At 42.7% G+C, this 16710-nt stretch overlaps 1 protein-coding gene across 1 annotated transcript in view; it reads right to left on the minus strand.

Moving 5' to 3' along the window:
• Nucleotides 1–16710, minus strand: part of LOC142390766 (forkhead box protein J3-like) — a 78706-nt gene that overhangs the window by 9421 nt on the left and 52575 nt on the right. The window contains exons 8-9 of the mRNA XM_075476466.1: nucleotides 10015–10231; nucleotides 6189–6455 (exon numbers count right to left, since the gene is read on the minus strand). Of these exons, the coding sequence (XP_075332581.1) occupies nucleotides 6189–6455; nucleotides 10015–10231 (484 nt within the window). The remainder of the gene's footprint in view (nucleotides 1–6188; nucleotides 6456–10014; nucleotides 10232–16710) is intronic.

Raw genomic sequence — 16710 nt, forward strand, 5'->3', positions numbered from 1 at the left:
AATGATCTAGAGCAGGTAAACTGATTTGGTTTTCAAAGAAATCTAATTTGCCTGAGTCTGTTCTGCAAACAGTTAGTCTCTATAAAGATAAAGAAGAAGATAAAGCAGGTACAGAAAATGATAGAATGAATATTCTGCAAACAACCACAAGGTGGTATGAGTTCACACGGAGAAATTTCAGCTCTAAATTTGCATTTAAGAAGAGAAAAAAAAGAAGAGCCTTTTCACCACCTTGACCACATTGTGAGGACGTGGATCAAAGAGTGTTTGCTTTCATTCACGCTCAGTTTGGTTGAGGGGAACACCAGCACAGGTAAATAATGTCCGAGTAGTTTTTTTTCGCTGAACCGAAAGCTGTGTTGCAGCGAGACAAAAGTGAAAAAACAGCAAAGACTGTGAATGTGAGCAGGAGAAGTCTGAGTGAAGCTTTGGAGAAGCCTTTTTGTATTAGTCCAGCTCATAATATCCAATGTTGTACTCTGGGACCTCATGACAAAAAGATTAATCCAAATGTAATGATTCTGGGCAGAGTCAGTTCGATGTGTTGGGTGAATTGACTTGGCAATGCGTCTTTGGGAATCAGTAGATGGAAAATTATTGTTCTGCTGTACTGCATCAGTATACATAGAATATGTAACTATACTTTGTGAGTTCTTTACTACAGATCAGACGAAATGATATGAGAAAGTTATATCTGTAACTTGTTATGTTGGGCAAAGAGGCTTCTGTAAAAATCCAAAATGCTTTATTCATACCATGGTAACAGAATGGAGAGAAAAAAAACACAAAAAACCCTCGTGTTCTGAGACTTTGAATCATTACCGCACTGCCTGGAGGAGGCTACTTCTACTGTTAGTCATGCTAGATGAGCTGAAACATATTGCAACTTTGTCATCTTTTACTGTATACATGTTGTACACAAACTGTACACATGTTAGGAAGTTCATTTACAAGCAGTGGGGTTTTATTTTTCTTGTTCTCTGTTGCTTGTATTTTTTGTACGATATGCTGCGAAAAGTAATAAGCCATTTTACCCCGAAAGTCAAGTGTCCAAATCAGGTTTTCCAAAGGTGGGTGCACCCGCAAAAACAAGATGACCAAAAACAAGGTGACCAAATCCTTTCCAACTACCCGTAGCAGTGTGTTTATTTTCAGTAACTTAGGGGCTACAGTGCCTTCGGAACCTGTCCAGAAACTACCAAAGCACCAAGGAGAAAAGGCCGGAAACTACGAAACCATGAGCAGCTGGCATTACACTGTATCCTTCGGGTAGGTGTGTTGGAAGTGGGCTGTAAGGCCTAATTTAGTGCACGTGCACATGCATGAATAATGTAACCGACACAATTATGAGTGCGATTGCACGCATAATCTAGTTCAACACATTTTTAGTGAGTAGAATAACTAGAAATTGTTGTGAACATCTAGATTCTAGAAATTTTAGCTTTTAAAATCAGAATATAATTTTTAAAACTGTTTACTTTAATCAACAAGTCAAATCATCTGTCACTTTATATTGCTATGTAGAATGACAGGCTGTTGTGTTTGGCCGCAAGGCTTAGATGATGCTCCAAAATGGCTCATTACACAAGATTACATTAAAATTACTCTGCAAAAGGTTTTCACTGCACAGAGGCTGTCAGATCCCAACATGTTTATTAACAAGAGTCTGTGCAGCTGAAGTGCTTCAGACACTTCTTTTACACACAGATTTGTGTTGCTTTGACAAGTGACAAGTGTATTTCTTGAAAATGCAAGGGGGGGTCTCGAAATTGTGCAGTCTACAACCATGTCAACAGCTGACTGATGCATTTCAGAATGTCATAGGTCGCAGACACATTCACTCTCTACAGTGATACCAACAGGATGATGCAGAGTCCTGAGAAATATTGATTCTTTATGCTGCAAAATTCAGCTTAAATCAATTCAGTCAAGCCATTCACCAGATCAACATCAGAGAGATGTTTCTCAGTGTGAGGCTGAGCCATTTCAAACTGATGGCTATAACAATATGCTGAAGTAGGGCTTTGGCTTCATTCAAAGAAGACCAAACACCACAAGTTATTAGCTATTAAAGGAGACATGGCATGAAATTTTCATTTTTTAAGGTTGTCTAACATTAATATGAGTTCCTCTAGCCTGCCTGCGGTCCCCCAGTGGCTAAAAATGACGATAGACCTAGCCATGCAATGGAAATTATTCTCCGCCTTTGGAAATATGACCATGCAGATGGCCTGATCGGGAAAGCTGCCGCTTATGACGTGGAGGTTGTTTCCTCCCAGAGCCCATATATGGCTATGCCAAAACTGCCTTTCCCTGCCCACAGCTCTTTGGCCAGCTCATTGCGCTGTACATGGATGTAAAAAATCTGTTTAGAGCTCCTGCATCAGAACCTCTAAAGAGCCAGTGGACAGATTTAGTTTTTTTCTGGGAAAGTGACGACAGAACCGAAGAGATTTGTGTGTGCGCCAAATATTTCACCTACGAATGTTTTCAGAACTTGGGCCAATACCGAGCCCAAGGGAGAGCCCAGACACACTACGGAGGAAACTCATTTCATCTCATTCTTTCGGTCACTACCCACAGCTCGTGACCATAGGTGAGGGTTTTCACCACGACGGGCCGGTGCAGAGCCCGCATCACTGCAGACACCGCACCGATCCGCCTGTCAATCTCCTGCTCCATTCGCCCCCTGACTTGGGGAAGGATCTCATTCCCGAGAGTAAGTCATTTAACGCTCTATAATTGTGTTGCTTTCCTGTATGTACAGTGTAGTTACATAGCTTGTTACCACAACAAAGGGTTTGTATCGTTAGCATCTAACGTTAGCTAACGGTTAGCTATGCAGCTAATAGCATCTGCAAGCACTTATCTCTGCCAACTGGGCTGTTGGAGGTGTTTGCATGCCCATGAGATGGTTAGCTCGCTCATTTTAGCCCAAAACCCCCTACTTCAAGCTTCCTGAAGAACAATGAATCCGCAAATTCAGTGCATTTCATCAGGATAATGCTTCATTCATGGTTCCAGCGCTAGCGCTACGTGCTTCTTTGCAAACCAGAGCAATCAGATGAGAAAGTCAAAATCCTCACTCCTGCTTTCCCCTTCACGCACGCCTTTTTTGTTGTCTTGCTGTGTCTTGTGTAGCACTTGCTTGATGTTTGACTGTGTTAGGAGAGTTGTTCAGTAACTAGTTTGTCATATTGTCAAAGTAAGCTCATATCAACAGGTTTCGCTAGTTTTACGGCATAGGGCTGCCGTGCCATCTACGTGCCATAGCGATTCACAAAACATTTGCGTAAGGTACCACGGGCGTAAGTAAGGCCACACCCCCACTAAACAGCTCATTCTGAGGATCCTAAGGAAAGCTCATTTTTGGGACTGGCTGTAATTCTGCACCAAGGCAGAATTTTGGGGAAAAAAACTCAGATACAGTATTAGGGGACCACTAAAGCCTATAAAAATATATAAAAGCCTCCATTTATTTTCATGCCATAGGACCTTTAACACTTTCTGTTCAGAGTGTACATGGGCATACACAACTATCACTGGATTCAGGTAAAACTAGAATATAAAGAGAGTCTTTTTCCAGAGTCTCTAAGCAGATCTGTGCATGTTTATTCATGGTACGTTTGTGCCTGTATGTTCAGATTTGACAAGGTCATGACTCCAAAAAAAGGAGAGTGAATTTTCAAACACAATACAGTGATTAAGGATAAGGGTTTTACAGTACAGCCGTGATGAAATAAATACACCCCAAGGACACTGTTGACATTTTCAACAAATTAAGCAAGCAAACACTTAGCCATCTTTGAAACGGTACATATTAATAAAGGCAACCAACTCAAAATGACACATAAATTCCTCCATTTATCACACTGACAAATCAGTGAATTTAGAATGAGAAGTGCCAGTTTAGGAGCCATCGATTAAAATCTTTTCAGGGAGTGACTGAAGGCACAAATCTTATTCAGACCTGTGGCACCTTGGACCTGCTGTTACTGAACTGTGTGATCTAAAGCAGGGGTCCCCAACCGTTTCAGCACCAAGGACCGGTTTGGTTCTGCAATTTGTTCCTGCGGCCCAGTCGGTCGGGGGGGTGGGGTTACTTTTTTTGTACTTTACGTTCAACAGACACTGAGGGTGGGGGGTATTTCTATGCATTCACTTCTTTTACATTACATTTAGCAGACGCTTTTACAAATTAGGATAATTAGAATATGATGACAGACAGACAGTCATCATTGAAAAAAATAAACGTGCACAATCGGCCTCCTATAATGCAATCTATGCAGTTTCCAAGTATAGAATCTAGCGAGTGAAATGAAAGAATTCCCGATTTCCATGTAATTTATTTATTTATTTATTTATTTTTTCATTCCCCCCCCCAATCTCACGGCCCGGTTTGGAATGTCTCGCGGACCGGTGGTTGGGGACCCCTGATCTAAAGAGCTCTATAGGACCAGGAGAAAAAAAGGTTATGGATAACTAGAAGTCTGCTAAGGTTTTCTTTGTTTTTCCAAATCTCCAAAATACTTAAACAAAATCCTTCGACTGTAAAAGAAAATAATGTACAACCTTTCACTATGACTCGAAAATTGTCCATGACGGCCTGAATATCCCCTAACAAATCTTTATACGTTAAGAACTTCATACCAACTGCAAAACAAGGTGGTGGAAATGTTATGGTTTGGCATTGCTTCACTGCCTGTAAACAGTTTGGGTATTCAGCCATGCATTCTTCATCCCATCTGAGACTGCGTAAAAACTTCTCTGTAAAGCCTTCTGTGTAACAAAAACGGAAGATGAACTGTACTCTTAGGAACAGAAGCGATCCAATAGGATTTTAATCCTCCCGTTACAAAGTGTGGAATTTTAAACAGGAAAGAAAACCCCTCAAACATCTTAGGACTTTTGGATGGCAGAGAAGGTCTAGTTTCTGAGAATGGGGTCTACTCACATTTTATGTAATATTACAATAATATCAAGTGTGATTATATATCGCTGCTGAAATAATGATTTAAAAACATTTGCACTGTAGTCCGATCAACTTCTTTCTTGTTCAAATACATTGAAAAAGAAATCAACTTGTGTGGGGGTACCTCCTTTTTAAAACACTCGATACAACCCTCCCCTTTCACAGCATCTCTTCCTTTGCAACTCCTGTCCTGGAGTATTGAGATACTACATTTCTGTGTAAGCGAACAAAAATGTTTTCATTCAACTGCCAAGTACAAATTCAAGGTCTTTTGTGCCGAATTTAAATTGCAGCAAATCTACTATGACAGGGGTGGCCAACCCGCGGCTCCCGAGCCGCATGTGGCTCTTTGTCTGGTTTCATGTGCTCTTGCGTTCATATCAAAATTTGTGTTTTTTTTATGTGCGTGTTCGCTTCGTTTGAGTTCAATACGGCAGCAGTCTCCAACCATTTTTGCTCCATGGACCGGTTTAATGTCAGACAATATTTTCACGGACCGGCCTTTCAGGTGTGCCGGATAAATTCTACAAAATAAAATTATACAACTAACACAGACTCTGTGGTATTTAGTATATATAATAATAAACTTGAATCCACTGTGTACTTGTATGTAACTTTATTAGCAGCGTCCTCCTGACGTAACATCCTCTCTGCCTCCCAACGCTCTCTGGTTGCTATGGTAACGCTTAAACATGCCTTCAAAATGCAGCTTTCTTTTTTTTAGTGGTCACAGCCTCTTCTTCCGTCTCCTCACTGGGAAGAAGCTTTCCAAACACGTCTGTTTTTGACTCATTTTTGCTTGGTTCATGGGTTTAATATCAGCGTTGATGTGTCACATGACCGAGACGAGAGCGAGTCAAGAACAGACGGATGGAACAGAGAGAATTCGGTCATTTTTCAAACATAATGTGGCTCTTTGTGGTAACACAGTAAAAAAATGCGGCTCTTAGTCTCTGACCGGTTGGCCACCCCTGTACTATGATTTTGATCGGCACAAGATTTTCTTTGTGGTAAGAATAGACAATCCCAGTGTCAAACCTTGAAGTCTACATGTTGCTTTTAGCTTATTTGCTGTGTAATTGTGTCTGCCAGAATTTTCTCTCATCTGGCAGGGGAGAATCAGTAGATGAAATGTTAAAATCCTACACAACCATCCTTATGACGGGAAGCTGCAAGAAACAAGACAAAAGAACTGAGCTCAGAGCTGCGCTCTCACCTGTCGTGGGGCAGGTCTGAACAGTGTGACTCTGGTGGGAGAGAGATGGGTGCTGCTGAGAATGGGCAGAGTGTTGCTGGTGCTGGCCATGCTGACCGTGCACCTGGTGCTGGTGAGAGGACAGGTGGGGGAGGTGGGCGTGGTGTGATGTCTGGCCGTGGTTGTGTTGGTGGTGATGGCCACTGCCGCTTCCCGCACCAGGAGAGTGCTGGTAGGAGCAGGCGGTTCGGGCTTGCTGAGTGGACTCACTCGGCATACTCATCAGACCTGCCAGGAGGGAGAAAAAAAAAATGGAAAAAGAAGGACAGGTCAGCATAAACGTTTCTTTGAACAGATTAAAAAAAACGGAAGTTCAAAAGTTTCCCCTTAAACTGCTGCACTGTCGCTTTAAGAGTGATTAGGCTCGTTGCCATGCTGATGGGTGAACGTTCTGTCCAGTTTCAATACTCCAGAAGACTGAAAAAGTTTTCCTCAAGAATTTCACCATGCTTTATTCCTTCAATTCTGAACAATTACCCAGGCCCTAATGAACAAAAACACTGCACAGCATGATGCTGCCACTACCATGCTCCTCTGTGGAGTTTTGTTGTTGTGGGTAACTGCTTTTTGCCACATTAGGCGCTTTCTTATGTCACCAAAAAGTTTTAAACTCATCTGACCAGGTTATTTTCTTACACGTTTGGAGTCTTCTGTCTTTTGGTGAATTCCAAACATTCTTCTTTTTTTTTTTTTCTTAAAGCAATGGCCACTTTTCCACGGTGACCCTCTTTGTGGCGGGTAAAGCGTTGTGTGGTCCTATGGAGTCACACTATAATCTCAGCTGTGGCGCTTTGCAGCTCCTTCAGGGTCATTTTTCACCTCCTTGTTACCTCTCTGATTAGTGCCCTTCTTTTTTTTTTGGTGGTCTGCCCTTTTTTTTGGCAGTTTTTAATGTGGTGCCATATTCCTTCTATTTGCTAATAATGGATTTAATGGTACTCTGAGGAATGTTCAGAATTGTCATATATTCTTTTATTATCAAACTGGAAAACAGTCCTCTGCAGAACTATGGCCCTGACCTGTGCTGGGGAGCTCCGTGGTTTCCACTGTGCTGCTTCTTTAGTTGCGCCCCTGCTAAAGTAGCAGAGGTTTCAGTACATACAACCTCAAAGCTTTCCATTTAAAGTTCAGTTTGTAATGCAGACAAATAGTAAAAATATCAAGAGGGTGAATATCTTTTCAATGGATTGTACAATTCGAGTTACCAAAAAAGTAGGCCTTGGATTCTTTATTAAACAGGGAAAAAAAGTTTATACTTCTACCTACAATTGTCTTGATAATTTGGACTTTTCAGAGATAAACGCTGGCTGTGCTCTACACTGCAAACCTGCACCCTTAACAATGCAATGAAGCCAAGCTAGTGGCTCTCTTGATGCCAGTAATGAAAATCTCTTTCTGACATACTTACACAGTCTTCCTCATCAACTCATTGATCTTATATTTTCTTTGCGGTACACAGCAGAGGCTTCCCCCCCTCAAAAAAAAGTTTCTAGAAGCTCCACCAAGAGCGTGATTTTGACTTTTTCACTTTTCATCACTGATACAGGCAGCTGCAGAAACTTTGGACTGGCACATTTCTTATTAAATTTTCAGAGACTGTTGCATTGCTTTGTTTCACCTTGCTTGTTCTCTTGCTGCCTTTGGTAGTAGTAAAACCGTAAAATTCTTTTCCCAAACTTTAATCCAAGTAGAGTTAAGAGAGTAGACTGAATCAGCATAAAACAATCCATTTGCTGCTTGAATCCAGGCACGTTCTGATTTTTCTGAGTAACATCCTCAAATCTATAACTGTTAGCCCAAATTAAACAATCTTGGGTTTCATGAATTAGAGACAAGCGGGGACATTTTACACTACAATTTGTCCTCATATCCTGATCATTAGGCCAGAGTGAGATCTGTATAGTATACACAAAAGATGCATATACACTTACTTTTATCCCAACTTTAAACTACAGAGTAAATAACTTTAACAGCCTCACAATAATGAATCAATGATACTTACACTTTCTGACTTGTTCCTAAAAATAAGACTCCACCAAATTTGGTGCAAATAAAATCAAGCACAACAAGCATGGCATCTGTTTTAATCATTGTCGTGCTACATAGCCGTTTCCAGTGAATGTGGACCTGCTTTTATAACAAATACAGCCAGACCCGGTACATGGAGCTCAAAGGAGAAGGAGATTAAAATTGAAAATGAGGGAGACCATTGGAAATTGAATATTCTTCAGAAGCGTCCCATTCCTCTTTGTCAGATAAATTATTCTTAAATGTGTTGGCAGTCCTGAACAGTGATGGTTAGACTGCTTCAGCTCTTTCTGTTTCGCTGTCATGAAGTAAACAATTTCAGAATTTCCCCTGCTGCAAGTCCGTTCCGTGGCTTCTGTAAATACTTTTAAACCACTATTTTATATGTTTTCACACTTAACTGGAAATCCATTAACATTTTGGAAATGATTTAGCTCCCTTTGGCTATACAATCACAAAAGGAAAAGCTGGCAAAGCTTTTGAAGCCAGATCGTAAAATTGCTTATTTTTTTTGCCAGACTTTGCACGCTCATCTGACTTTTGATTTATTAACGACCTGTCTAAAGTTTTTTCTCTCTGTTTGACACGGCAACACTGTGTGTTGTCTTTAAGTTGCTGTGATCTTCTGGAGGAGACAATGGGCTCAGCAGTGTTGCTGCATCACTGTTACACAGATGATCAAATGCAATGACTTTTAACACTGTTGCTCGCTAAGACTCACGCTTTAGTCCTGCTGCTTAACTCTTGGGAGAGCACATTTTCGAGTGACTATATTGTGTCTTGTTAAAAACTAAAAAGTGTCTGTACTACTTAGGTTAGGAATGTAATGCTAAAAGTGAGTATATGTTGTTGACACTTGATATCTCAACCATTAAAAAAAAAAAAAAGAAACACAGATTCTTATTATTCTTGGCCATGGAAATGAAAGAAAAATACCAAAAAAAAAAAAAACATTTTCCCAATGCTGTTTTTCTTTGCACCTACATTAAAAGGTTTATGGGCCTTTTTCAAACACCAGCAAATCTTTTTTCTTATTTTCCATTCTAGATCTCTGAGTAGCATAGTTTTTTTTTTTTTTTTTTCACTCAACAAGTCTTTGCACTGTCTCATCTTTTTTCCGTGTCCCTGACCACATACTGAATGAGACCTTGTCAGAGGATGAATTCAGGCAGCAGCTGCGGAGCTCAACAGACCGCGTCAATCTCCTCTGTTACAGAACATTCATGGGTGTACGGAGGGGAAAGAAAGCTAGTGTAGGAAGGTGATACGAGAATGGTGGGATGGTGGTGGGGGGTCCAATAGGGAGGAGGCCTGATGACCTGAAAGCTTCAGGAAGCAATTAGCGAGATGCTTCACAAACTTTAGGAACCAATCTAATTAGCTTCTATCAAAGCTGCAGAGCCCCTTGCTATGCTCTGCCACAGATGTGTTGGTGAGTTTTTTTTCCCTCCTGTTGAGTTCTTACTCTTAATTGCCTTTACTTGTTTGACTGAGCGAGCCGTTAAACGCAGATATGCGGAACAACAGATTGTTTGTTTATTCAAATACAACAGAGTAGGAGTTGTGTATGTTGAAGGTTAATATTGGAATGCTTGCAATGAAAGCAATGCTAAACTGTTTGAGTGTGAATGCAAGTTTAAGCGTGCCAGTTAATTATGTGCATAAAGCCTGACGTTGAGGTTTAGTGTTGTTCTTCTGCTAACATGCTGTTGCAGACGTAGGACAGCCACACTAACCCACGGTGAGAGTCGACACCCACCTTGCTGTGAGAAGGACTGCTCAAAGACGCACTTGTAAAGGCTGCGGAAAGAAGCACTGAGGTCCTCAAAGTCAGAGAAACAGAGCTGCTTGTCCCGCGACTCGGGGACTGGTAAGCCGTACTGGGGCTGCGGGGGAGGAGGAGGAGGAGGAGGTGGAAGCTGGGTGGGCTGCTGAAGGCTCAGGGACTGGGACGAAGGCTCCGAGTGGCTACTGACCTTCAACACAGAGAGAAAGAGGAAATAAACCTGGACTGTCAGAAGGACAAAAAGAGACACAGAAGAATCAGCAAATATATTGATCTCATAAGAAGTAATAAAAGCCGGAATGCAGACTGAATTCAGAAGCTGGGCTATTAAAGTGACACTATTTTTTTGCAATAGGAAAAAACACTTTCCAGACAAATGTGTTGCATGTTGATTCTCTGTATCCAAGTGTGCAAGTGAAAGGTCACATTGAGGTTTTGATCTTTTACTGCAATAAGTACTACAACTGTTGTTTAAGGAGAGTGTAATCCCTGTAATTGTTTTGTAGCTTGAATTTACAGATGCTCATGCAACCCCTCAGATGAAGGCAATCAGCAGTTGTTAAAGAGCAATGACACAGCTTTTTGCATTTTAGCACAGCTCATCCAGACATCAAACTCAGCACTTCACTTTACTGCATATCCAGGAAGACACTTAAGACACATGTGAAGTAAACTGGATGAAAGGTTGTCGAGAAGCAGAAGAAACAGAGAACACAGACGAACAAAGATTCCTTGATTTAAAAGTGAGCCAATTCTCATTTCACGATGGAAGCACAACCTAATCTTACACTCCCGACAGAGCCTGAGATTTAGGTTTTTAAATGACTGCGAACACATTAGAATCCATGCAGAAAATATATGAGTCGCAACTGTAGGCTAATATGAGGAGGTAAGGGAAGTAAAAGGAGTTTCACAGATTATTGTGTTTGCAGATGTTCATATGAACTGCCCAACAATAAGAGGAAGGATGACGACAGAGAGTTGGAGTGCAGTCATGAAACTGTAATATTTTCTGTTCATGCCCACTAATAAAAGTGAGGCTCGCTTACAAAGTAATAATTGTAAAGAAACAGTTATAATTTGGCATTCTAAACCTCTGTGCAGCCTTTTTGGTACCAAACAATAATAATAATCATTTTTAAAAAAGCATGCGTTTCATCTTCTTTCATCAATACCTGCAGCAACATGCAGCAAATGCAACAATTTTCTAGCTAAAAGTATTTTTACAATGAAATATCTTTGCCCTTACATTACACAGAACATCTGTTTGTTCAGAAACCTTCAGTTTCCGCACACTTGTCATATGTATGCCATTTTAACATTTAAGCTGCAAAATAGAAAAGTAAAATTTAATAATAATCATGTTCTGTTTCCAAAAATTGGAACGATTAATTTTTTTCAAGCTTTCCTTGCAAATCAATTTCTATACTCAATAACAGATACAATTGTCTTCATTCCAGCTTCACTTAGGATGATGATCAAACCAAATTCAATTCGGCAAAATAAAAGAATAAAATCTTTGTTGTCGCTCATTTCTTTCCACATAAGCAGTCAACAACAAAACACAGCACTTCAGATTTCTGCCTCCTTTTGTGACTGCCGCATGTCTTCCTCCATCCTCAATCATCTTAGCTGTCATCCTCCTCACTCTGCTCCCGTGAACACAAGCAATTTGCTGTGATCAGTGTGCCCCCGCCAGTGTAAGCCAACTTACACTGATGCATCACCCACACATCAAACTGTACCCAATAATGGCAGCCTCTCTGTAAACTCTCCAGGCGTCTCTGAGATCTCTGCCAGCGATGCCACCAGTAATCACTGTCAGTCAGGAGGGTATCACCTGCGCCAGGTAATGAGTCAGAACTAAGCCCGATCCCAGAGGACTAACCCACAGATGAGGTCTGAAATGATGGAGGAGGAGGGCGAGGGGTGGAGGAGGCGATGCAGAAAGGAGGAAAACAAAAGATGGCCTCCAGAAACGAGAGGTTAACGAGATGAGATTGCACTGACCTTTGCTAATGTAGGTGGGAGGTGACCGGGGAAAAATGATTGATGGTAAAAAGGTGAGCAGCTGTTACAAAGGAGAAATAATGAAGACTTGGGGTTTTCCTGCGCTCCTGTAATTTCGGACCAAATGTTTTTGGACAGGGATTGGCCTTTCAAATCGTACTATATTTGCTTGAAAGGGACAGACACGAACACTTTAGCAAATGCATCAAAAGCAATACAAATCGATCATGTTTAGATTTAAATGGAAAAAGACAACTTTAATGAACACAACAAGAAAACCTGTTGCTGGTACAGGGGCAGGAAGTGAAAAAAAAATCAATGTAAAGAAATTCTAAGGAATACAGTGAAGATGCTATGTTCCATCTTGCTCCCACATATTCCCTGGTAGCATGAATATACGTGGGTTAAATAATAAATAACTGGAAAGCTCATGGACCAAAGAAGTCTAAGTTTCGGCCTGATGGAGGCACTACAGGAAAGGTCATTGGAAAACCCAGAAGACTTTGAGCTCACTCAAGCCAACTGTAGATTTAAAACTACAAGTCAACCCTTCTACATAGTCACAGCGTTACATAAAAGCAAGATAAAGTTTAATAACAGCTGCCTTATTTATCTGTGTAATCTACATTGGAGAAATGAAAAATAAAAAACGTGTCAAATAAATCCAAAAAGGAAAAACTTGGCTGAGGACATCGGATTAATATTCAAATAAGAAATCTTAAGACTTTCCAAAAAATAAGAACTTGAATTATATTAAAATTTGAATATTGTCTGAGACCGAAGTGAAATAATTCAAAACAAGAAATAAGATTAGGGAAACTACTGTATGGATGATATAATGTGTGGTGGGATATGATGTAGTTTATCGAACCTTGAAATGTGAAGCAAAGTTGTTCTGACAACAGATACAAATTTCCTCCTTCAATCTCAGATACTTTCTGAATATAACCTTTCAGCTGGATCTGTGCCATGGTAAATCATGGCCCTTTGTCATAAAAAGGCAACCTATTATCATCTACCACACACACACACACACACATAATACTTGAGATTAATCAGCTCGAATAGCAGCAAGATATGATGAGAGATCCTTTCAACAGGCTGCATAATATCTAGAGACACATTAATCTGTAAGTAACCAGACAAGTTCAGGGTGTACTGCAAAATAATAGCCAAAAAGATGGGCTGGCCTTGATTAGGCTTGTGGTATCCTGTTCGTGTGTCTGTGTGCATACACAGAATGTGATTACTGGTACAATATCAGAATTGCTTTATTTCAGGCCTCAGACATACAGCAACAGCACAGTTTTAGCCCAGCTGCACACCGACTGTGTGGCGTATGTAGAATGTTGTCTTTCAAATGACAAATGCAAACAGATCAGAGCATATCAGCCGCAGCCCAAACTGCAAACTTCGACCTAGCTCTCTCCCCATCTCCTCCTACCAACAAGGCTGGAAACATACTGGACCTTATCTTCACCAGGCACTGTTCTAGCGCCAACCTCTCTGTCACTCCTCTTCATCTCTCTGACCACTACTTCATGTCCTACACCCTCTCCCTCTCCTCTCCGACCTCCCGACCTCGCCCCACCCACATGGTATCTTCTCGTCCCAATCTACGCTCTCTCTCCCCAACTGACTTCTCCTCTTCTGTTCTCTCTGCCCTCCCTCCCCCTGAATCTTTTTATCTTCTATCCCCTGACACTTCTACTGATCTTCTTCTCTCCACCCTGTCGTCCTCTCTGGACAAACTCTGTCCCCTCACCTCCAGGCCTGCACGCTCAGCTCCACCTGCCCCTTGGCTGTCGGACTCAGTGCGTACTCAGAGGCGGAGCTTGAGGGCGGCTGAGTGCAAATGGAGGAAAAGTAAAGGGCCGTGTATACTCTCGCAGCAGTGTGTCGCAGTGAGCTTGTCGTAGGTATGACGCAGTTATTTTTGATTTATGCCCAATTTTGAAGCTAATTCCACGCCACAACGCAAGAGGGACAATCACGAACAAGCTAGGATTGTGGGTGTGGTATTTCTCTTCCGGTTACGGAGGTCATTCAACAACAATGGCGACTGGACGAATGCGCACTTTGATTGAGATGCAGCTGATCGATCTAGAAATAGAAGAAATATTGCTACTACTGGAACTGGCAGAGAGGCGAAAGAATCATCACGGTTAGCACGGTTAGCGTCACCATTAGCCGGTTAGCAAACCGGAAATACGCATAGTGTAGAGCGGATGTGGAGTTGACCAATCAGAGGCCTCCTTTCTCTCCTCCCTGCGACAATATCTGCGGCACTGTCTGCGGTCAGTTACAATTTTGGGGAGGTGCACCAGAGTGTCTGCGGAAGGGGGAGGGGCATATCTGCGTTAACTGCGACACACACGCAGACGACCTGGTTTCCGACCATAAACAGGCCTTAAACTCCCTGAAGACCTTCTTGCCTTCCAGTCTTTGCTTTCCACTTTTTCCTCCTCTCTCTCTGCTGCCAAAACTTCCATCTTCTGTAACAAAATTCAAACTTCTGCTTCCAACCCCAAACAACTCTCTTCCCTCCTCCTCCCTCCTCCCTGACGATTTCGCAGACTTCTTTGACAAGAAGGTTAGGGATATCCGATCTTCCTTCCCTCACCCCCCAGCTGTCCACACCACCCACACTTGTCGCTCTCCCACTCCTCCCTCTCCACCACCTTCTCCCTCACCTCCCTCTCTGTCCCACTCCTCTCCCCTCTGCAAATGAGGTCCTTCACCTTGTAACATCTAGCCGCCCCACCACATGTTCCCTTGACTCAGTCCCTTCCCCTCTCCTTCATTCTGCTGCACCTGATCTTCTTCCTTACCTGACCCACCTCATTAACACATCTTTGACATCAGGCTCTTTTCCTTCTGCTTTCAGGACTGCCAGAGTCACTCCTCTTCTAAAGAAACCAGCTCTTGACCCTTCAGAGATCAAGAATTACAGACCGGTATCCCTTCTACCCTTCCTGTCCAAAACTCTTGAACGTGCTGTCTTTAAACAACTGTCCTCTTAACTCCACCAGAACAACCTCTTGGATCCCCACCAGTCCAGGTTCAAGGTGGGCCACTCAACTGAGACGGCCCTCCTAGCAGTAACTGAGTCACTCCAAACTGCTCGAGCTAACTCTCTCTCCTCTGTCTTGATTCTCCTGGACCTGTCTGCAGCATTTGACACAGTGAACCACGACATCCTTCTCTCTACCCTGGAGGGAATGGGTGTTTCTGGCTCTGCACTCTCCATGTTCTCATCCTACCTGACAGATCGCTCCCACCAGGTAACACTGAGAGGGTCTCAGCATTGCTGCGTGCCTGGCAGACATCTCGGGGTGGATGTCGATACACCACCTAAAGCTCAACCTGGATAAGACTGAGCTGGTGTTTCTCCCGGGGACCCGTGCCTGCCGATTCCTCCTCTACAACATCCGGAGGATTCGCCCTTCCTCACCGACAAGGCAGCACAGGTGCTCATCCAGGCTCTCGTCATCTCCCGCCTGGACTACTGCAACTCGCTCTTTGCTGGCGCCCCGGCTTCTGCCATCAGACCTCTGGAGCTGGTTCAGAAAGCTGCTGCTCGTCTGGTGATCAACCTCCCCAAGTTCTCCCACACCACTCCCCTTCTCCGCTCTCTACACTGGCTCCCTGTAGCTGCTCGCATCCAGTTTAAGACTCTGGTGCTAGCCTACAGGGCAGTGGAAGGAACAGCTCCTTCATACCTCCAGGCTATGGTCCAGCCCTACACCCCCGCCCGACCACTTCGCTCTGCGGCCACCAGGCGCCTGGCTGCCCCGTCACTCAGGGGTCCCTGCGCACGATCAATACGGTCACGGCTTTTCTCTGTTCTGGCACCCCGATGGTGGAACGATCTCCCGACTGATATCAGGACAGCTGAGTCGCTGCCCATCTTTCGGCGCAGGCTGAAAACCCACCTCTTCAGGAAACACTACCCTGATCCGCCCTCTTAGGACATCACCTGCCTCGTCCTAGTCCCTTACGCACTTATTTGTTTCCTAAATTGTCTTTGTTTTCTAAATTGTCTTCCCATTTGTCTAGGTACCTAACTTATCGCACTTACTCTAGCACTAGTTGTGCTCTTAGCTGTTTGGTTTTGGAAGGAAATGCACTTATGATTTCTTGTGACCTGAAGTTCTTTTGTCTACCGATGTTGAACGCACTTATTGTAAGTCGCTTTGGATAAAAGCGTCTGCAAAATGACCGTAATGTAATGTAATGCACCGTAGCCATCCGGGGTTTCGGCATAGAACCCATTTCTGACGCGTGAGGAAAGCGTCAGAGGAAGATCTTTCTTAGCAAACATACGGCGCTAAAACACTTGTTGAATTGAACTTAATAACAGATTTTTAATCCCAAAAAAGGGAAAGTATTTTGAACAAAAAGGAGTTGTAAATAGTTCAGTTATAGCTGTGGGCAGGAATGACCTGCCGCATCGTTGTGCAATGTAATAACCGTTGTTGGTCATCATATTGACCTCAAATGAGCAACAATATAACTCTCATCATGTGATAGACAAAAAATATATGTATACCTTACCTGTAATGATGATGAATTTCTTTCGATATTATGGTTGCTGCACCGCAGCAGCGCAGCCAAAAAAAAGGTTGGTGGTGTGAATCCACACACAGAGTCACAACA

This window comes from Odontesthes bonariensis, chromosome 10, assembly GCF_027942865.1.
Source record: "Odontesthes bonariensis isolate fOdoBon6 chromosome 10, fOdoBon6.hap1, whole genome shotgun sequence".
Lineage (NCBI taxonomy): Eukaryota > Metazoa > Chordata > Actinopteri > Atheriniformes > Atherinopsidae > Odontesthes > Odontesthes bonariensis.